The sequence below is a fragment of the Pipistrellus kuhlii genome, unplaced genomic scaffold (genome assembly GCF_014108245.1).
Source record: "Pipistrellus kuhlii isolate mPipKuh1 unplaced genomic scaffold, mPipKuh1.p scaffold_m20_p_24, whole genome shotgun sequence".
In the NCBI taxonomy this organism is placed as follows: Eukaryota; Metazoa; Chordata; class Mammalia; order Chiroptera; family Vespertilionidae; genus Pipistrellus; species Pipistrellus kuhlii.
In genome coordinates this window covers 2,833,028-2,855,065 of record NW_023425523.1, presented here as the reverse complement: position 1 = coordinate 2,855,065, position 22,038 = coordinate 2,833,028, and the positions used below count along the sequence as shown (strand labels likewise).

The 22,038-nt window shown below is 57.5% G+C and overlaps 1 protein-coding gene across 2 annotated transcripts in view; it reads left to right on the top strand.

Moving 5' to 3' along the window:
• The window catches only part of MAGI3 (membrane associated guanylate kinase, WW and PDZ domain containing 3), a 120,345-nt gene extending 99,741 nt beyond the window's left edge, over positions 1 to 20,604 (top strand). The window contains exons 10-22 of one of the 2 annotated variants that reach the window (XM_045586853.1): positions 624 to 1,220; positions 1,538 to 1,569; positions 2,242 to 2,398; positions 3,662 to 3,753; positions 5,675 to 5,867; positions 7,705 to 7,893; positions 11,528 to 11,713; positions 13,420 to 13,522; positions 14,274 to 14,370; positions 15,533 to 15,676; positions 18,373 to 18,511; positions 19,035 to 19,124; positions 19,616 to 19,735. In XM_045586853.1, coding sequence (XP_045442809.1) covers positions 624 to 1,220; positions 1,538 to 1,569; positions 2,242 to 2,398; positions 3,662 to 3,753; positions 5,675 to 5,867; positions 7,705 to 7,893; positions 11,528 to 11,713; positions 13,420 to 13,522; positions 14,274 to 14,370; positions 15,533 to 15,676; positions 18,373 to 18,511; positions 19,035 to 19,084 — 1,979 coding nt within the window. In that variant the 3' untranslated portion in view covers positions 19,085 to 19,124; positions 19,616 to 19,735. Of the gene's footprint in view, positions 1 to 623; positions 1,221 to 1,537; positions 1,570 to 2,241; positions 2,399 to 3,661; positions 3,754 to 5,674; positions 5,868 to 7,704; positions 7,894 to 11,527; positions 11,714 to 13,419; positions 13,523 to 14,273; positions 14,371 to 15,532; positions 15,677 to 18,372; positions 18,512 to 19,034; positions 19,125 to 19,615 lie in introns of both variants that reach the window. The other variant, XM_045586852.1, reaches the window with a different exon arrangement.
• The last annotated feature ends 1,434 nt before the right edge of the window (positions 20,605 to 22,038 follow it).

Here is a 22,038-nt window from a genome sequence, read left to right as displayed (position 1 = left end):
AATTTTTTCTCCCAAAGTTGCGCTAGGTCTTATTTTCAGAGGATGTCTTATTTTCGGGGAAACATGGTATGTGAAGCTTTGGTTTTCTTCCACTGTGTGGGGCATTTTGGAGCTACCTGACACTGACCTAGACCTGTTCTGAAAAAGGATCCGTTGCGATGTGGATGGTGACGCCCACAAACGGTTATGTCCTGAGTTCTCTCCCAGGCTGCCTGGTCTGCTCGCTTCCTTGGCCTCACTGGTCGGGAATAACGCTGAGCCGCCACGTGAAGGACGATAGACACAGATATTGCCATTGCTGCAGAGCTGCATGAGTTTGTGTGAAATAGCTTTCCTAACTTCTAGAAAGTTCTCTAAGGCTGACCGTGTCTGTGGCAAAGGGCACATTCAGGACTAGTTACAGACCGTGCGGGAGACTCAAACACATTTTCCCAGAAGGGCTGAGTGACCCACTGAGGTTGCCTCTCAAACTGTTGACTAGACTTTTCTACTCCTCTGTTAGTTCACACCCCATGCAGGCCGCACGTGGACAGCTCCCGCCGCCATCACACTGCCTTTCGTGATGGATGGTGGCTTATTTCCAATCAGGGTCCGGGATCTCCCAAATTATCCTCTTCCACCAGGCGATGTCATTGTGGACATCAACGGCAGCAGCGTCCTGGGTCACACCCACGCGGACGTGGTCCAGATGTTCCAGCTGGTGCCCGTCAACCAGTACGTGAGCCTCACCCTGTGCCGCGGGTACCCGCTCCCCGACGACCCCGAAGACCCTGCCGCGGACATGGTGGCCGCCCCTCCCGTTCTCAACGGGCAGTTGCTGGCCAAGGGTGAGAACGCCCAGGACGTGAAGCCGGGGGCGGCGGCTCCCGACCAGAATGGGAAGCCGGGGCCGGTCCCGGCCAGCGACCGTCTCAACGGGCCCTCGGACGCGGGCGAGCAGCGGGCGTCCGTGGCCTCCTCGGACGCCTCCCAGCCCGAGCTCGTGACCGTCCCGCTGGTCAAGGGCCCCAAGGGCTTCGGGTTCGCCATCGCGGACAGCCCCGCCGGCCAGAAGGTGAAGATGATCCTGGACAGCCAGTGGTGCCCCGGCCTCCAGAAGGGCGACGTCATCAAGGAGATCTACCGCCAGGACGTGCACGGCCTCACGCACCTGCAGGTGGTGGAGGTGCTGAAGCAGTTCCCCGTGGGTGCCGACGTGCCGCTGCTCATCCTGCGAGGAGGTGAGTGCGGCCGGCCGGCCATGGTCACCGCCCACACGTGCTTATCTGCTACCGTCCTTCCGGCTGGCCCCCCGGGGGCATGCTCCGGAAGGTTCTCTCTGACTGCTTCCGTGAGCAGCATCCTTTGCAGCAGATTCTTGAGTTCCTGATGGTTTCCCTCCTGTCCATGATGGATCCCCTCTCCTCTCTATGCGTTTAGACATCTGATGTGTGGCTGTAAGGACAGGACAGAGCCAGGCCATCGCAAATGGTTCGTCACACATGTTTTCCTGTTTTTAAAACGCAGCTTGTGTTTTTTGTTTTTTGTTTTTTTCAAGGTCCTCCTTCACCAACGAAAACTGCCAAAACGGTGAGTACACAGCGGCCCTCAATCGCTCCTTCCCAGCACGCTGCCCCCCTCTGCCAGGACACCCCCCCGCGGGGTGCCTGCTACAGAGAAGTGGGGCCCCCGCCCGGCTGTCAGGCACTCGGGGAAGCGGGGGTCAGAAGGCCGCGGAGGAGAGCGTGCTCTCCGGCTGAGTGTGTGTGAGGAGGGACACGTCCAGCAGGACGGCGTGGCCACTGAAGAGGCTGCTCGGGGCCCCTCTCTGGCGGAGAGGAGCTCCCGGAGGGCCATGGATGCTCACATCCCCGCCCTGAGCCTGGAGGGAAGACGTGCTGCCTCGCCCAGGCTCGTGGGGGCTGCAAACCGTGGCTCTTTGGCCTCTTGAGTGTGGCTCTTCCACAAAATGCCACGGCCTGGGCGAGTCTGTTTTGAAGAAGTTTAAGTTTTTAAAATGTGGCTCTCCAAAGAAATGTCAATCGTTGTCCTGTTGGTATTTGGCTCTGTTGACTAGTGAGTTTGCCGACCACTGGTTTAACCCTCGGCCCCGAGAGGGAACGCCCGGGGGGCCACAGAAGGCCGGGCTTCGACCTGCCCCTCCACACCACCCTCAGCTGGCACACCGGCTCAGACACCCGTGTTATGGGCTCCTCCACCCTCTGGCTGTTTAAACGCTAAGCGAAGCCCCTTCCCTTCCAGAGGGCGGACAGAAAGGAGCACGCGGGCAGCTTGGAGGCTGTGAACGAGCCCACCCCGCAGCCTCTGCCCTTCCCGCCCTGCATCGTGCGGGCCGGCTCCCCCAAGCTGGACCCCTCGGAGGTCTACCTGAAGTCCAAGACCTTGTACGAGGACAGACGTGAGTGCTGGTGGCGTGTCTCAGGGGAGCCGGCGACTAAATCAATTTCATTATTATTTGTTTTATAAACTGGGGCCTACCCTCTATTAAGACCACCTGAAAAGTCCTTTCTTCATTCCATCCTAATATGGCTCAGGGCTTCTTCCAGTCCCAGTCAACATTCATTCGTTCTCTTCGTTGCTTTTTTTTCCTTCTTTTCAAAAGCACATATTCAGTGCCTACTGTGTACCCAGCATCAAAGCAACGGGAACACAGAGATGGGTAAACAGGTCACGTGGGCCCTGCATCTGAAGGGAAGTGCAGATGCTTCCCTCTCCTCCGTGGCACCATGCGTTCGCACAGATGAGATGGCAGCCACGCAGCAGCTGCTCCGGACTTAATCTCTGGTGATTGCCCCCTTTGGGGTTCAGAGTCAGACCACGGAAACAGCTGAGTCCAAACCTCTGCCATTTCCCTCCCTGTGAGGCTGGGCCCTCCATTTCCCCAGTGAGAAAATGGGGCCAATGATAGGCGTTAGCCGTCACTTACTTTTAAAATTATATTCCATTTTGCAAAATTAGGCTAAGTCAAGCACTCCACGCGGAATGCTTTTCTGAAACAAAGCATCAGGTTAGGAGCAGAACTAAGACATTTTACCGACTCTCTCTTTCCAGGATTTGCCCACGTGTTAATTTAGGCAATTTACACAATCAAATATCAAACTTGAATTAGGGTAATTTTGAATTGAATATTGTAATGCTGATTTGAAGGCATGAGGAGTTAATGGTAGTGTAGCACTGAGCACATGAACATGAGGGTAAATCTTTATATGTGTGTGTGTGTGTGTGTGTGTGTGTGTGCTTTAATTGATTTCAGAGAGTAAGGGAGAGGGAGAGACAGAAAGAAATATCAACAATAAGAATCATTGATCAGCTGCCTCCTCCATGCCCCCCACTGGGGATCGAGCCCACAACCCGGACATGTGTCCTGACTGGGAATTAAACCGTAACCTCCTGGTTCATAGGTCACTGCTCAACCACTGAGCCACACCGCCAGGTGTAAGGGTAAAACTTGATACAAAGTTTTGTTTGGAACTCAGAGCAAAGATTTACAATTGAATTATTATTTTTTTTGTGTGTGGTGTTTTACTCTTGGGTAAATTTTTGCAGTTTATTGAACTCTATAAAACTACCCTCCAAAATACTGAACTTAACTTCATTTTAATCCTTTTAAAATAAACCAAAGTACTTATTTATGTGTTTAATATCTTCTGGTTTTCCTTAGCGCCAAACACCAAAGACCTGGATGTGTTTCTCCGGAAACAGGAGTCGGGGTTCGGCTTCCGGGTGCTGGGCGGAGACGGCCCTGACCAAGCTGTGAGTGCCCCGGACGGCTGCCCGGAACGCTGTTCAGTGGCAGTTTTGTAGAATCGGGGTTTTTTATTTTTATTTATTTAATTTTTTTTTTTTTTTGCCGTTTTCTGTTTTGTTTTATTTTTAAATATTTTGTCTTCTGTCAGTTTCGTTAACATGAGAATAGCATTTCCATTAGTTCGTGGTCGGTCCCTCCTTAGCTTGTGCAGCTACCGCTGGCGGTGGAAACTGGATCTTCCGGCCCTCAGCTGGACAGGAATTAATCTCTCCGTGTGCCTGGTGCTTCCCTTTTGCCTTCATTAAAGAGACCGTAAGGCATTTCCCTTTTCTAAGAAACCTGTAACTCAAAGTCCTCTTTACCACAGTCGCTCTGTCTTCTGAGCGTTCCGCAAACTGGGCCTGAGCCATGAATATCGTGTCACCTCATCCGTATTGCTCACCTCATTATTAATGGGTTGACACTTTTATGCTCAGAAATTTGCCATTTCATTTGTTACCTACGAAACCAGAAAGATATAAAATAATTAATGTTTCTGTCCAGAAAGCATGAGGGTTATGTTTTGCAGAGCATTTAAAATCCAGAATTTTATTCATACACGATTCTCCGGTAAAATGAAAGAACAAACGTGGTGGATAGCATTTTTTAAAGTTCTGCCCTTAGTTTGAATGACAAAGAAGTAATGTGCTTCTTTAGAATTTAAAGTTTTTGAAGTGGGTTTTTTGTCTAATATCAAGAAAGACTGAATCATGATGATGCTGGCAAGTTAGGTGAGTAACAATAATCTTTTCAAGTGACAGGCTTTCTTCTGTTTCTGAATAGGACATTTGATTTCTGTCTTATAAATGTATCCTGGTGAGTATTGTCGAATACAGTTAATAGTTTCCCCTGTGTAGGCCAGGCATAGGAACCTTGATTATTTCTGATGATATGGTTTTGTTTGAGCCCGGCTGGTGTGGCTGAGTGGTTGAGCACCGACTCATGAGCCAAGAGGTACCAGTTAGATTCCTGGTCAGGGCGCAGGCCTAGGCTGCTGACTTGATCCCCAGTAGGGGGCGTGCAGGAGGCAGCTAATCAATGTTTCTCTCATCATTGATGTTCCTTTCTCTCCCTCTCTCTCTAAAATAAAATATATATATATATATATATATATATATATATATATATATATATAATTTTTTTTTTTTTTTTAAGAGAGAGGAACATTTTTTGTTTAATTGCTTCCTGTTGTGTTGGTACTCGTAGTGGTCATTTAGACATTTTAAAATTTTATCTCAAACCACCTGGAAGAAACCTTTCTCTCCGATGTCGGGTTTCAGCAGCTCTGTCCTGGCCCCGACCTCTGGGACTGCAGCCAGCGCGGTGCCCTAGGCCTGCTCACCTGGAGGCAGCTGCGCCTTAGCCACTCTGTCCCCTAAAAATAGCCACTGGCTCGAGACCCAGGAGCCAGAAATGCTTCTGTCGGACGTACTGAACCTGGGCCGACAGCCGCAGGGGATGGCAGCAGCGTAGGAATTATCCAGCGGCTGTGACAGTGCGAGAGATTTTCCTGACGGCGACAGACTGCTGTCTGTTGTAGCGACCCCACAGAACGGGGCTTTTTGAGCGCAGTGACTTGGTTTTGTTGTTGTGATGGCGGCGATGGTGGCACCGGTTAACGTTATTGCCAGCTCGGTGCGTTCTGCCTTCTTTGTGCCCAGCCCGGGGGGAGGGTCCAGCCGGGGCCCTGTGGTGCCGTTACTTAAAGGGCCGCTGCGGGGACCGGCCGCTGTCCGCGGTACCGCCTCCAAAATAGAGCCGCAGCCACCTGTGGGTTTGCATGGTGCTGGGCCTGGCACTGGGTCGGGAGCCTTCACCAGGCGGTTGGGGATCGTGGCCGGCCCTGGCAGACTGCACAGCCAGACCCCCGCCCCGCTGTCTCGCCAGATCTACATCGGGGCCATCATCCCGCTGGGCGCCGCCGAGAAGGACGGCCGGCTGCGCGCCGCCGACGAGCTCATGTGCATCGACGGCATCCCCGTGAAGGGCAAGTCCCACAAGCAGGTCCTGGACCTCATGACCACGGCGGCTCGCAACGGCCACGTGCTCCTGACCGTCCGGAGGAAGATCTTCTACGGAGGTACGGGCCCGCCGGCCGATGGTCACAGGGAGCGGAGACTCGGCCCACTTCCCCCCGGGGGGCGGGAGGGGGCATGTGACATGTGTGTGAGACTACCCACTGGGTGGGACCCAGGGCCTCGTTGTGGAAGGTCATGGAAGGTCAGAAGGATTCAGAAATCATAATCACACTGTCAAAAAAGAAAAATGGGGAGGGGGGGTGTCCATAATAAAATTAGATCAATATATTGGTGATTTCACCAGGTTCAATCTGCCCTCTTAAAACAAATACAGAGTTATCTGATCATACTGAGGCATCCCACTCACTGAATATCCAAAGACTTTGGGTCCCAGTGAAATCCTGCATGCTCAGAGGACAGACGCCTCCCCTTGAGGGAGAATGTAATTGAACGTTTATTGAGAGCTTCCTGTGTCCCAGGCATGTGGATTCTGTCGTTGAATCTTTACCACGCTGTAATGTAGATACGGTCAGGATCTGGGTTTACAGCTATTTCCAGAGAGGCTGGGACAGAACTGGCCGGATCGACCCGGGTGTTTAATGACAGCCCGCCGTCTGGACTGTGCGCCCAGATACAAATTTCTCTTCCATTTTTCTCATCAGCAGCTTTGTGTATGTTAGATAGGAATTTTGAGAGGCCAATTCTGGCCACTTACAGTTTTAAAAGGACAACCCCGTCGCGCGGACGGTAAGCCCCCCGAAGGCGGGGGCACGTACCCCTTCAGTTAGGACAGTGGTTGGCAAACTTTTTAGTCCACAGAGCCAAATAGCAACAGCACAACGATGGACATTTCTTTGGAGAGCCACATTTTTTAAACTTAAACTTCTCCTAACACCACTTCTTCAACATAGACTCGCCCAGGCCGTGGTGTTTTGTGGAAGAGCCACACTCAAGAGGCCAAAGAGCCGCATGTGGCTCTCGAGCTGCGATTTGCCGACCACTGAGTTAGGAGTGCCGGCCTGGCACAGCGAGGACGTCCAGTGTCTGCTGACTCGATGGTCTTTGCATTCCCCCCTTTTTTTCCTATTGATTAAGGCATTTGCATTACTCTAACACAGAAGCCAGGCCCTGTGTTTTGATGGCCGCGTCCCAAGCAAGCCCACCCCGGGAAGATGGGGTGTTGAGGGGTGCACACGGATGCTGGCGCACTGTCGCCTCCGAGTGGCCCAGGGCTCAGAACAGAACACAGTGGGTGCGGGGGGAGGCCTGGCCACGCGGATGCTGGCTCACTTGAGGCAGCGCCCTGAGGAAGTTGCAGGCCCACGTGGTACCACCAGAGGCATTTAGCTCGCTCATTCTAACCATGAATTACGCCCCGAAACCCTTGATTTTCTTCATTAACGATTGGATGCTGGTGGCACTTGGTTGAGCTTCAAAAGCTATCTCAGGATGGTGTCAATTTTGAGCCAAAACAGATACTGTGCTTGTGTATTGTCAGTGGTGGTGTGTTGTGGTTGTTATGATGGCTTGTATCTATTTATGGCACAAAATTTGCCTATTTAAAAAAACAACAACCTGGTGTAACTGCTAGGTTAACTGGCCATTTGCTGGAGACCCCGGGAAATCTAACCATTTCAAGGACTGTATTCCTATCAAATTTGATGGAAGCTTTGAAAATCCCTCTCCGGTGACGTCCCGCTGTGCATTTTCCCAGCTGTTTACATCCAGGGCATTTCAGTCCACAGACAGCTGCTGCCCACATCTGCCCGCAGATTACGCCCGGAGCTTGGCGGCAGCTTTCCTGTCCTGTCATTAGGAACTGAATGTGTTGTGACGAGCTTAGCACAAACACGCTATCGTTCTCACAATGACCATGTGTGTCGATGGTGTCTGTTGCAGAGAAGCAGCCGGAGGACGACAGCCCCCAAGCCCTCCTCTCGGCACAGAACGGGTCCCCGCGCCTGAACCGAGCGGACGCCCTCGCCCGGCCCACGCCCCCCGAGGCCTACGAGGTCGTCCTGCAGCGGAAGGAGAACGAAGGGTTTGGCTTCGTCATCCTCACCTCCAAAACCAAGCCGCCTCCCGGAGGTGAGGGCTGCTGGGCCTGCTGTCCTGACCGACCGGCCGCTGGGTCCGGCTTCCTGAGTCTCCCCCGGGGGCTCAGCAAACTGGCCAGGGATGATGTTCACCCTTTAAGAGTGATGAGAATTCTCTTTATTCTCCAACTAGAGGCCCAGTGCATGAAATTCATGCACTCGGGGGTTGGATGGGGGAGTCTCAGTCCAGGATCCCTCAGGGGATGTCCAACTGACAGCTTAGGCCCACTCCCCGCCCACTCCTTGTGAGGAGTAGGCCTAAGGCAGCAGTCAGACATCCTTAGCGCTGTCACAGAGGCAGGAAAGGCTCCTGCTACCGCCACTGCACTTGCCAGCCGTGAGCCTGGCTGCTGGCTGAGCTCCTGCATTGAGCATCTGCCCCCTGGTGGCCAGTACACATTATAGCAACCAGTCATTTGGCCATTCGGTCGATTTGCATATTAGCCTTTTATTATATAGGATGAGGTGATCTGGGCCAGACCTCCTACTTTGTGTGTCATCTCAGCTTGCAGGAACGAAGGGTCTGAGGCTTGGTTTGCATCAAGAAGAATTCTGTGGCAGTATGTCAGGGACGGGACCTGACTCCTGGTCAAAGGACAGTGCCTAGGCTTTTAATATGGGGCGCAGGTGGTGTTTTAATTAGGAGAAATCATGTATGCAGCAGTGAATCCAGTGCTAGAAGCAGCTGAGAGGAAGCAAAACAGATTAACAGAAAAACCTTGGCCCAGATATGTCTTCAACTGTCCCTTTGTGTTATTTAACGGGAATTGCCGTATTTTGCCTCTAAAGGGACCTGCTTGTGTATGCTTCATTGAAAGGCAAACATGTAGTCAGAACCTTTGGAAAGTAACCTAGATATCCTGAACTGGCACATGGGAATATTCTCCTCTGGGAGGGACGGGTGTATTCACTGCCTTACCAGAGAGGAACTATCTCCAGTATGTTCAGGGCTGTTAGGATTCACCAAATTAAAAAAAAAAAAAAAAAAAAAAAAAAAAAAATTGTCTCATTTTAGTGTTTCTAAGAAATAATTATCTCTAAATATAATTAGAAAATCCAAATGAGTAAGAGAACCGGCAAATGATTCTTTACGTAGCATGTTTGTCTGGTAACTTCATTTTCCTAAGTCGGATAAAAAGCATCTCTGACCGCATGACACATGCCTCTTGCCTTTGTGCGTTTATTTCTTGGGCCGTGAGATCCTCTTAGACGAGATGGTCACTGAGATCTCAGGGACAAAAGCAGACACTTCCGGGAGCCCGGGAATGTACAGGAGCCTCGCGGAAGTGAATGCCCGCGTGCGGAGGAGGGAGCCGGTGACACGATGAGTTATGGCTCCCGTGTCAGCCACTGCTCACTGCTACTCCTTTCCATTTTCCATAAGCAGTTGCTATGGCAACGCTTGGAACTGGAACTGTCTGTGGTGGTGGGAGGATGGTTATGTGGCCTGATTCAGGAAACTGGAAGAAAGCGGCTTTTAGGGGCCTCTCGTGTTCTGTCGTTGGAAATCAGGATTTCCAAACACAAGTGACCATCTCAGATCGTCGTATTCTGACCCTCAGAGCGCGAAGTAACCCAGCCTCCAGGTCAGCCACGGCCTCTCTCCATCAAAGCTATTCCTCTTCTCCAACTACAAAAACCAGGGCGGCGTCCATCTTCACCATAAAGCCAAGCAACACGGAGGAATTCAGTAAAATGAGTTGCATTCCTTAAAATGCTTAACACTTTCACAGTGATTCTATTTAAAACATATATTACACTTGAATATATTACATATTAGATATATTCTTATTTGTGTGTATTATATTTGTTTACACTTAAAATGTTTAACTTTTTTTAAAAATATTTTTATTGATTTCAGACAGGAAGGGAGAGGGAGGGAGAGACAGAAACATCAACGATGAGAATCACTGATCGGCTGCCTCCTGCATGTCCCACTGGGGACCAAGACTGCAACCGGGCCTGTGCCCTGACCGGGAGCCGAACCTGGGACCCTTCAGTCCACAGGCTGATGCTCTACCCACTGAGCCACACCAGCCAGGGCTGTTTTGTACTTGAGTTGTTTCTTGCAGTTTTGGCGGTGTCGGTGCCGTCCGTCTCTGTACGAGAGTGGCATCCGTGTTGGGCTCTGCGGCCGGCGGCCGTGGGTTCGGCCCTGCTGGAGGCTTCTGGTCTGGGCACATCCTTCCCGTCAGAGCTCCAGGTTCCTCTGTGCGGGGGGCGGTGGTGGTGCTTCTGGTCTCACCTGTGTCCAGGGAGGAAAGGAGCTACGGCCCAGAGGCCGCAGCCCAGGCCTGCTGCCGCCGCCGTCCTCAGCATTATTTGTGAAATTGTTTGTCACTGTCTCTTGATCTTTTTTTAAGAGAAACTTTGAGAAGTTTATTAATACTTGAGTAATGAGATGGGGAAGAAAGCTCCATTAGAATGTAAGATTGAAGCAGCAGCTAATGTGCGGCAGGAAATGAGTGTTTGCAGCTCATTAATTATCAGCTTGAATAGTGAATCAGGCTGAGGTTGGCACCGCATCTCACATCGAGTCCTTGGGACTTTCCGTCGGGTCCAAAACCAGAACTGCTCATTCCGCTCGCATCTCGTTAACGGACTCGGCGGACGCCTCCTAGAACCCCCGCATCTCCCGGGGACGGGGGACGGGGGGGTGGGGGGCCGAGGAGCCTCACGCAGACATGGAGCCAGCGCCGGGCCCTGCCGGGCAGAGGGTTGGTGAGAGGAGGGCTCGCATCAGAGCACAGGGCCTGCCTGTCCGCAGAGGCCCTTCTTCACGGGCCTGGGCTGGTCTGATCGGTCCTCAGCTCAGTGTGGGTTATTTTTGGGAAGTTCCCAGTGGCACCTCTCACACCAGTTGTGTCTGCGGTTCCACACCGGTGACTGGGAGATCGGGGCGCGGCCCGGCACCTCGTTGGCGGGCCAGTCACTCCACACATTCGGGCTCCTAACCCGGACCTGCCGAGTCCTCCCCGGGAGGCTGAACTGCGTTCATTTACAAGCTCCCTCCCTCGGGGGAGCGATGCCCCACGAGAGACTGTGGTGCGGCCTGACCGGCCAGCGGCAGACCAGGGCCGGCAGGTTGGCGAGTGTTCCCACCAGTGCCAGCGAGGTGGGCGTCTCGGCAGGGCTGTGGACGCCAGTGTAAAGACTGGGGGAAGGTCATGGAGAACGGAAGACAGCAGAGAGGCTGGGATGCTGCGGCTGCAGCTACGTGAGGCGAATGCGTGTGGCCTGGCCAGCATGGCTCAGTGGTTGAGCATCAACCTGTGAACCAGGAGGTCACGGTTCAATTCCTGGTCAGGACACATGCCCAGATTTTGGGCTCAACCCCCTAGTGGGGGGCACGCTGGAGGCAGCCGATCGATGATTCTCTCTCTCCCTCTCAGAAAGCAATAAAAAGATATTTAAAAAAAAAAAAAAAGAGAATGTATAAGGGCGAGAAGGGGAAGGTTATAGATACAGAAATAGCTGCAGTTGGACGGGAGGCTCGCATGTGATGCTTTTCTTTTGCTGTGTTTTTGTGTGTTTTTTTCAAGCATTTTCTTTGCTGTTGTGCTAAGTTTTGCTGTTGTGGTAAATCTAACCCTCACAGCTATTTTAAGTAATTGTTTTTCTTACAGTTATTCCTCATAAAATCGGCCGCGTCATAGAGGGAAGCCCCGCGGACCGCTGTGGGAAGCTGAAGGTGGGAGACCACATCTCGGCGGTGAACGGGCAGTCCATCGTGGACCTGTCCCACGACAGCATCGTCCAGCTCATCAAAGATGCCGGCGTCACTGTCACCCTGACCGTCATCGCCGAGGAAGGTAGGGAGCTCTGAAGGGCAGCTGGAGTCTCATGGTTCGCCTTTTCCATTTTGCTGCCGGCTGCTGGCCTTCCTTTGTTCCATGCTGCTCCCTGGTGGTCAGTGCACATCATAGCGAGCCATCTAATTCCCAGTCGTTCAAACTCCTGAGGGGACGCTGCCTATCTGGCTTGTATATGTAGATAGGTATTTCAGAGGGGAAGGGAGAGGGAGCGAGTGATGGAAACATCCACGGTGAGAATCATGGATCGGCTGCCTCCTTCACGCCCTACACCGGGGATCGAGCCCGCAACCCAGGCCTGTGCCCTGTCCGGGAACTGAACCGTGAACTTCTGGTTCACAGGTTGACGCTCAGCCACTGAGCCACGCCGGCCGGGCAGCCTTTCCCATTTAACGGGCTAAAGAGTTTACCATAAAGACACCAGCAGCCCCGGCTGGTGAGGGCGGCCGTTTGCGTGCCGGGAAGTAAGCAGCCGGCAGCGGGGAGAGCGGGAGGCTTCTCCGACTGTGTGTCCTTTTAAATGAAAGTCTTGCGTCTGCTGAGAGGAACCCTCTGAGGAGCTCGGGCACAGAGCCTGGGCGCCAGGCCCAGCGCCCTGTGAGGGCGGAGGGGGGTGGGCGGGAATGGCCGGCAAATGGGGCGTGAAACGCACTCAGTGTCTCGCTTTGCTCTGAAGCTGCCTTTGGTCAGGGATTCCTGCTTAGGAGCCATTTTGAGTGGCACCGGCTGCTGTTGACGAACTGCATGGTGCTCGGCTCATTTCCCGGCCGCATGAAGCCCCCGAGGAGGAGCCTGCAGCAGCAGAGGGCGGGCTCCGGCCTGCGTGTTTAGAGGCTGTGATCTGAGTGCGTCTTCGTGTCCATTCCCCCTACAACCCTGCACCCCGGTCCGTCCGTTCTCTTCCTGCAGCCTCACCCCGCACGCTTCCACCTCCTGTCCGGCCCCGGGCCCTCCACGCCCTGTGAGTCCGGGCGATGGGCAGCCGATCAGCCTTGCTCAGCGTCAGGGCCCCAGTCACCGCTGTGCCCCTCTCCCGGGCACTTCGCACCTCCTGTGTGTGACGTCCGGGCGGGATAGAGCATGGGTTTCCGCTCTAGAGCCGGTCCGACGGTGCCGGTGCCTGCGCGGCCGTGGCTGTGTCTGCTCAGAGCTGTGCTCGGAGCCACGCTGCCTCCAGGCAGCGGGGCTGGCGCTGCTGCCCGATGCAGGAACATGGCCTTTCCTCGCCTCCCTCTGCGCTCTCAGAAAGGCCTGCCTGCTGTTTCTAAGCATTCGCCACCTCTAGGGCGACTGTGCTGGGCTTCAGGGCCAGGCGAGACCACTGCTCCGGTGAGGGACGCGGCTGGAGGCGCGTGGGGCGGGCGGGCCTCTGTCCCCCTCAGTGTGTGAGGGGGGTGAGCCCGGAGCCCACAGGGGAACGGGTACGAGGCGGCTCCCGGAGCCGTCCTCGCCAGCAGGACCTCCTGCTGGGCGGACGGTCCCCATGGGGGGGGGGGGGTGTGGGTAAGAAGTGACTCCTGCCCTCAGACATGGACGTGACCCAGCAGACAGGCAGGCGGCCACGGTCCTCTGACGGCTGCTCAGCGGCTTGCAGCCTCGGCGGCGGGAGAGGGCGCTGTGCACTGTCACGCACTCAGATCACAGCCTCTAAACCCTCCATGTTTCGGGGTACACGTGCTTAGCTCCGCTTTTCCTCCTCTGAACAGAGCACCATGGCCCGCCGTCAGGAACCAACTCGGCCAGGCAGAGCCCGGCCCTGCAGCACCGGCCCCTGGGCCCCGCCCAGGCCAACCAGGTGCCCGGCGACAGGTGAGGCTGCTCTCCTCAGCACCCCCACCTGGCCCTCCCCCCCCCCCCTGTTCCCCGCCCCCGCCCCCCGCCCCCCGTCCCGCGGTGAGGAGGAGCCAGCGCCCAGGTCAGCATGAGAACCTGCACCTTCCACCTTTAGGTCCTTCCTGGCCCCCCTCCCCGGCACAGCCCGACTCCCCACCGCTCCCACACCCCACACCCACACGTGGGGACGGAGGCCCTGGTTTGGGGGGGAAGCCCGGCCCCACAGAGATGCTGTCTCCTAGGCAACCTGAGCAGAGCAGTGCTCCTGCCTGTTTATTTCCTCTTCGCTGGAAACGTCGGCCCTAAGCACTCGGCTACTACCGTTTCCCCGAAAATAAGACAGTGTCTTATATTAATTTCTTCTCCCAAAGTTGCGCTAGGTCTTATTTTCAGGGCATGTCTCATCTTTCCATGCGCTGTCTTATTTTCGGGGAAACACGGTAGTGCGTGCAGCCCCTCGGCGCTGGCACCGGCAGAGCCGTCTGGCTGGGGCGAGGTCGCTCTCCGGCCGGGGCTGCTGCCCGGGGGCCCGGAGCCCCGGCCGTGTGGACGGCAGCTGGCGGCCCAGGGCCCCGCGGGCGGTTGGGTTGGTTGGTTGGAGCCCAGCACCCTGTCCGGCTGGAGCCCGGCCCCCGGCGGGGCGTTGTGGGGGCGGCCGGGCCTGCTCTGGGGAAGGGGAGAAGCTGCTTTGGGTGAGCTCAGCTCAGCGCCCGGCTTCTCCCCGCAGTGACACCGGGAAGGACGCCGCCTACAGGCCCTCCTGGGCGGACAAGCACCTCCCGCAGCCGGACCCGGCGGCCGCAGTGGGCAGCCGGCACAGCCAGGTGAGACGCCCCGGTGCACCCTGGGTGTGTTTTTTATTGCAAATCAGATTTTTAATATTTTTTATTGACTTCAGAGAAGAAGGGAGAGGGAGAGAAAGAAGCATCAGTGATGAGAGGAAATCATTGGTCGGTGCCCCCTGCTCACCCCACGCTGGGGACTGAGACCACAACCTCGGTACAGTATGTGCCCTTGACTGGAATCGAACCCAGGACTCTTCAGCCCGCAGGCCAGCACTCTATCCACTGGGCCACACCTGCTAGGGCGCAAATGAGATAAATTCGTTCCAGTCAGTCACTCTGCGGACCTGCTGTGAGGCTGGCCTTCCGTGTGCTTCCAGGAGAGGGGAGAGGGACAGGAAGGTCTGCCCAGCGGGCGGAGATATCTGAACCCTGGTTGAGCTCATCAGAGGAGCTGTGGGCTTTCTCTTCCTTCAGGAAAATTAGTTAAAATGGACTTAAAGGGAGCGTGTCCCAAAGTTCTGTTCTCTGACTGACCGGCTGGCAGGGGAGACACGCAGCCCCCAGATCCCGGCTGCATGTGTACCAGCCGCGGAGCGCCATCGCGGTGCATGGTGCCAAGGGCAGCCCCGTCCCCCGCCGTGAGCAGCGGCCCTGAGCCTGTCCCCCTCCTCCCCCCGCAGGGCCCTGAGCCTGTCCCCCTCCTCCCCCCGCAAGGCCCTGAGCCTGTCCCCCTCCCCCCGCAGCGCCCTGAGCCTGTCCCCCTCCCCCCGCAGGGCCCTGACCCTGTCCCCCTCCCCCCGCAGGGCCCTGAGCCTGTCCCCCTCCTCCCCCCGCAGGGCCCTGAGCCTGTCCCCCTCCCCCCGCAGCGCCCTGAGCCTGTCCCCCTCCCCCCGCAGGGCCCAGGCTGCCTCCCAGGGGAGCTGGACCCGTCCCCCCCTCCCCCGCCGTGAGCAGCGCCCTGAGCCTGTCCCCCTCCTCCCCCGGCAGGGCCCTGAGCCTGTCCCCCTCCCCCCACAGCGCCCTGAGCCTGTCCCCCTCTTCCCCCGCAGGGCCCTGAGCCTGTCCCCCTCCCCCCACAGCGCCCTGAGCCTGTCCCCCTCTTCCCCCGCAGGGCCCTGAGCCTGTCCCCCTCCCCCCACAGCGCCCTGAGCCTGTCCCCCTCCCCCCGCAGGGCCCTGAGCCTGTCCCCCTCCCCCCGCAGGGCCCGGGCTGCCTCCCGGTGGAGCTGGCGCGCGGCCCCCGCGGCTTCGGGTTCAGCCTCCGTGGGGGGAAGGAGTACAACATGGGGCTCTTCATCCTGCGCCTGGCCGAGGACGGGCCCGCCCTCAAGGACGGCAGGATCCACGTGAGTGGCCCCCGACCTCCGCTCTGGCTCCGGGGGGCAGCTGCTGGGGGTCCCTGGACCCCGAGAGGCGTGTGCCTGCCGGCGCCCTGACCCCGGCGCCCCTTCTCCTCCCCGTGCTTCCCTTCCTGTTGTGCTCCCGTCCTCGTGCCCGGGGTGCTCCCCGTGGGTGCTCCCCATGGGTGCTCCCCGTGAGTGCTCCCCGTGGGTGGTCCCCGTGGGTGCTCCCCGTGGGTGCTCCGTGGGAATCTGCTGGAGGAATAGGATGGACGGGTAATGCAGCTAATCGTCATTACTATTAAAGGATCGTCACTATTTAAGAATCGTCGTTACGGTTTAAGATTGGTTCCTGGGACTCATTGCTGGTGGGCAGGGCCTGGCCGTACAAAGCCGTCGGCACACAGTAGCATGGGAACCTGTGAAGACGGAGAGCTGAGGAGAGTGTCTGAGTCTCAGCTGGTCCTTAGACCCGTAGCGAGGAGGAGAGCAGGTTCCAGGCAAAGCTGAGAAGAGTAGGAGTTGAGGGATAATGTCCATGTTTAACGTGGGACCAAGTCAGTCTCAGGACCCGCCACCCCCCAGGCCACACGGCCTCCGTGTCAGAGCGAGCCTCCCGGCCGGAGGGGGTCTCCCAGGCGAGGTCCCGGCAGACGGTGCATGGCGGCCTCAGAGGGGCCAGGTCTGTCTGCTGGTGCCTGTGGGGGGCCTGTCAGCTCCTGGCGTGTTCTGAGATGATCCTGTGAACGACTGTCAGATGTGAGTTTGTGATACTTTTAGTGGACATTTTAAAAGCTGTGAGGTTGCCTTAAAAACAGTGTTTTTTGAGAGAGCCACGTTTTTCTTTATCCCTTCTTCTTCTCCCACCCGTTTTATTTTCAGTAATGCAAACCTGAACGTGAATTTGTTCTATTTGCCAAGTGTGCTCTCGTCCCACTAGGAAGCTTTAAAGTCACCAGGCTGCACACCATGTCTGCCTCTCCCTCTCCCTGCCGCGTTCTGCGCTGGCCCCTCGCTGGGCCCCTGAGGCTGAGCTGCTGCCTCCTCTCCCCCAGCTCAGCTTCCCGCTAAACCACAGGGACACCTGGTGGCCAGTCTGTTCAGTTACAGATTTATTATAATTGACTTGTTGGCTACAACATAAGAACTACGCAGGTTTGGACAGTGAATTTAAGCCAAAGAACGTGCTTGAACTTAATTATAACTTCAGTCCTAACTTAATTACCGTATTTTTCGGACCATAAGATGCTCCGGACCATAAGACGCACCAGTTTTTAGAGAAGGGAAATGAAGAAAAAAAGATTCTGAAACAAATAGTGTCCTAAAATATTTTATATGCATTAAAACCCAACATCACAGTCATAAACACATGTAATCAACCCTGTAAACAGCAGCATTTAGAACCATTTTAGAGCCGGGCAAGCACACAGAGACCACACAGAGCCGGGCAAGTAAAAAAACTTTTTTTTAAAGTATATGTGTAGGCTATATTTGGAACATAAGACGCAGGGACTTTTCCCCCCACTTCTGGGGGAAAAAAGTGCGTCTTATGGTCCGAAAAATACGGTATAACTTCAGAGATGTACCCAGAGCACGCATCACACACTGGGCTCCAATTCTCTCTCCTTGGCGACCGGCAGGATTACACATCTAGTGCTCATGTGTCATCTGTTTCCTCATGAAAGCGTTTCTCCTCTGGAAAATCTGGGCTTTTGAAAAATCAATTATCTTGCTCTTAAAGATTTCTTTGCCACTGTAGGTATGAAGCCTATTGATCTGGTTTCTGATATCCTCGATTTCATTTTTTTTTTTTTCGTAAGTAGACAACAAAACACTCCATAGATAACTGTAGATAGCACAAAGTAAAAATTTAAAGTAAACTCTAATTCACACTGGTGCCCTTGGGACTTTTTGGGAAAGCCCGAAAACAGATAACTTCACACTAGCACACATTTGTGCTTGGTCTGTAATCATGTCCTGTCCCTGTAAGTCCTCCCAGCGCCCCAGGAGGTGGCACTGACCTCGTGCCCGTCTCACAGGGCAGTCTGAGGCTGTGTGCGAGGGGTGCACAGGTCCCTCCGGCCTGCGCGGACGGCGGGCAGTCTGGGTGTTCAGTGAGCTCAGGCAGATCGTTGGAATTGCTTCCGCTCATTTTCCCTCGTTTCGAAGCCAACGACCTTTAGTTACTTTTCGCCTTGAAGTGTAGTTTCGGGTCTGGAGTAAAATCCCCACCATCGTCATCTCTGACCAGGCCCTTTGCGAAAGTTAGCCCTGTCCGTGTTTTTCTAAGAACAGGCGTTTCTCAGAAGCAGCAGAGGGGCCGAGCATCTTGTTCCAGCCCCTCGTCTGTTAGGGCAGCGGTCGCCAGCCCGCGGTCTGAAAGGCTGGCAGCCGCTGTGTTAGGGAAATGGTTCCACACCACAGCGATGCCATAGGGGTCAGTCATTGGGTTTAAATCTGTCTTCGTATGAATGTATTCTCCAAGGTGAGTTTCCGTTTAAATCGATGAATATTTCATTGGGTTCTTGATCTCAAGATGCCCAGCCCCTGCTTCCTGGTCGTGAAAAGCTAGGCTTTCCTCCTGCTGCTGCCCCCGGCCCCTCCTCATGGCGGGCGGCGGCGCTGTGCGCGGGCGGGGGTCTCCCCGGTCGGCGGAGGGGGTGCCGGGCCGGCGTGCGCAGCTCCCGTGTCGCTCCCTGCAGGTCGGGGACCAGATCGTGGAGATCAACGGGGAGCCCACCCAGGGCATCACGCACACGCGCGCCATCGAGCTCATCCAGGCCGGCGGGAACAAGGTCCACCTGCTCCTGAGGCCGGGCACGGGCCTGATCCCTGACCACGGTGAGTGGCGCCTGCGGCTGCAGAGCTGGGGGGGTGGAGGGGAGGGTCAGCAGGAGGAGCATGTCCGCGGAGGGGACAGTTCACAGCTAAGTCCCAGCGAAGCCAGAACCACCGGCAGCTGGCGACATGGCACGGTTTTCCTTAGTGACAAACAGTATCACCAAGCAGGTGGCTCCAGCAGGTCTGGGCTGGAACGGAGCACAGGGAAGCTAGCTTCCCCGGAAACACAGAAAGTGCCCGTGCAGAGCGAGGCTGTGGAGGCGAGAGGCTTAATGTCAGGAGAGGCGTCCGAAGTCTCTTTAGGGGCAGGCATTCCGCAGTGCCAGCCCTCTGGTCCTCGGCCCCAGGCGCCCTGAGATGGCAGCGAGCCCCCGGGGCAGGCACTGGCCTGGAAACCTGCAGCCCCTCTCGCCGCCATCCTCCCTCCGACCGCGCCACCTCCCCGCTGCCCGCAGCCCCGCGCCCGGGCCCTCGGCGGCACCCGCTGTGTGCACCGTCCCAGGCGCTCTCTCTTCCTCCCCAGGTCTGGCTCCCTCCGGTCTGTGCTCCTTCGTGAAGCCTGAGCAGCACTAAGGCTTTCAGGGCTTTTCTTGGTCTTTCCTTAACAGACTTGGTAAATCTGCATGTCTTGTCCATCACTTCCGTCTTTTCTTTCCTTTTCATTTAAAAACGATGCTGTGAAATACATCTCATTCTCCTGCTGCGCTTTCCAGTCTCCCTTTGGCGTTAGTCTGGCAGCTTAATGAGAAAATGTTCACCGGAGCCCAGGGCCACAGGGCGGCTCCCGTGTGAGCGTCCGAATCCTCAGGCCGCGTCCACCGGTCAGAGCTCGGTTAGGCCACGTCACCGGGTCCGAGGGGGGTCCTGGTTTTTAGGTTTTCATGGGGCTTTCCCACATCAGTAGCTGGGCGAGTGGCTGCCGCTGTTTGCTGTCTGTGTAGACGCCCCGCCCGGGATGTGCAAACACAGCTGTCCGCTCGCCTGCCTTATGGAGCCACGTAGACTGTGTGTCGTATGCTCGTCCACGCCGAATGGCTGTCAGAGCCCACGCTCGCTGCTCCTCGCTCACAAGTCCGACCTCTAACTGTGCCCCCTCCTCCCCAGGCGACCGGGACGCCGCGCACCCTCCATCTCCCCGCGTCATCTACGACGAGCAGCCGCCGGCGGGCCTGCCCTCGCGCTCGGCGGCCGGAGAGCCGGCCACGGCCACGGCCACGGCCACGGCCACGGGGGCGTCCTCGGTGAGAGCCCCGCCGCGGGAGACGGCGGGCGAGGCCCCGGGCCCGGCGCCTGGAAGGAAGAGCGCGTCCCATCAGTCCCTCCCCCAAAAAGGCGCCAGCAGGAGGGAGCCGCCCGCCGGCCACGGCCACGGCCACGGCCACGGCCACGGGGACAGGAGGCACCTCCTGCAGGTGGAGGCCGGCGCCCCCCGCCGGGGCCGCTCCGCCAGCCCCCGGAAGCCCGCCGGCCGCCCCGCGGAGGGCCGTGCGGACACGGGCCCCGGGCCTCCCCCAGGCGAGCCGAGGCGGCCCCGGGAGCGCTCCGCCAGCCCCCGGAAGCCGCCCCGGACGGAGGGGGCCGCGGCCCGGGACAGCGGCCCGAGGCAGAGCCAGCCCGGGAAGGGCCGGCCGCGCTCCCCGGAGGAGCAGCCGCTGCCGTCCGCCGGGGCCGGCGCGGAGAGCGGAAAGGGCCGCGGGCCCCCGGGGGAGGCGGCGGAGAGGGCGCCGGGGCCGGGCGCCGAGGACGCCGGCGGGAAGGAGGCGGACGGCGCCCGGGGCTCCCCCGGCCGGCGGGCGCCCATCACGCCGGGGCCCTGGAAGGTGCCGGGGGCCGGCAGAGCCTCGGGCGCGGCGGGGCGGCTGTGAGCGTCCCCCCAAAGTCCTCCTGTCAGACACGCTCGCACCCGCGCACACTGGCTTCTCCAGCTGCCCGGGCGGTGAAGGGCCCCGGGCGGCTGCCTCGTGCGGCGGCACAGACGGCGTGCGTGACCGTTAGTGTGGTCACAGCGCACGGCAGGTCTGTGCCAAGTCCTCGGCCGCCTCCCCCCGCCTCCGCCGCCGCCTCCTCCTCCTCCTCCTCCTCCTCCTCCGCCGCCTTCTTCTCCTCCTCCTCCTCCTCCTCCTCCTCCTCCTCCCTCCTCCTCCCCCTCCCCCTCCTCCTCCTCCCTCCTCCTCCTCCTCCCTCCTCCTCCCCCTCCCCCTCCTCCTCCTCCCTCCTCCTCCTCCTCCCTCCTCCTCCTCCCCCCCCCTCCTCCTCCCCCCCCCTCCTCCTCCCTCCTCCTCCTCCTCCCTCCTCCTCCTCCCCCCTCCTCCTCCTCCTCCCCCCCCTCCTCCTCCTCCTCCTCCTCCTCCTCCCTCCTCCTCCTCCCTCCCTCCTCCTCCTCCTCCCTCCTCCTCCTCCCCCCCTCCTCCTCCTCCCCCCTCCTCCTCCTCCTCCCTCCTCCTCCTCCTCCCTCCTCCTCCTCCTCCTCCCTCCTCCTCCGCCTCCGCCGCCTCCTCCTCCTCCTCCTCTTCCCCCTCCTCCTCCTCCTCCTCCTCCTCCGCCGCCGCCTCCTCGCTCAGTATTGCCTCGGCCGTGACGTGGGTCTGGCTGGGAGTCACGTTCTCCATAGCATGTTGCATGTTTACAGAGAACATCCGTGTCCCTGCAGGAGAGGGCACTGCTCCTGGCCGCAGACGGGCCCCGTTCACAAACACAGCCCACCGTCCTGCTGGGAGAAAACAGGCAGGCAGGTCCCGAGCCGCACGGATTCTGTCTTAACTCCCCCGGGAAGGTGTCACCTCCGACAGCGTGTCCCCGAGGAGGAAGCCCCGAGCCAGGGGCATCATCCCGCACTCACACACACACACACACTCACACATACACACGCCTACACACACACACTCACACACTCTCACACACACACACACACACACACTCACACATACACACGCCTACACACACACACACGCACACACACTCACACACACACACCCATACACACACACACACACACACACACACACACACACACCCGGCCCCAGGACCCGGCCCTCCTGCAGGGATGCCCTGTGCTCCCGGTGACCAGGTTTCCATTTCAGGCTCTTTGGGTTGTACCCGCTGAGTCAGGGGTGGTCAGTCCCTGTTTGCAGAGTCACAACAAGACTCAGACTGGGTGAGGGACTCGGTCCCGCAGGCGGTCTCCCGGAAGCTGCCAGGCCCCGGCCCCTCGCAGGCGAGGACAGGGGACAGGCGGGCCGGCCTCCCGCATCCCCGCTCACTGGCTCCATAAAGGCCAGACGGGAGCCCAGACCTCGCTCGGCCTGTGGGACCCTCGGTCCAGTGAAGGGTGGGGGTGGGCGGTGGCGGCAGTGTCTAAGCACCAGCAGCGTGCTTTCCCGCCCTGAAGCAGCATTCAGTAGCAGCTAGCACTAGAGGAACTCCTCAGAATCCAGCCCTGCCGGGGTGTCTGAACACCGTCTGTCACTGGGTTCCTCTCCTTGTTGTGTCCGGCCCCTCCCTCTCGGCGTCCGACTGTGAAACTCTCT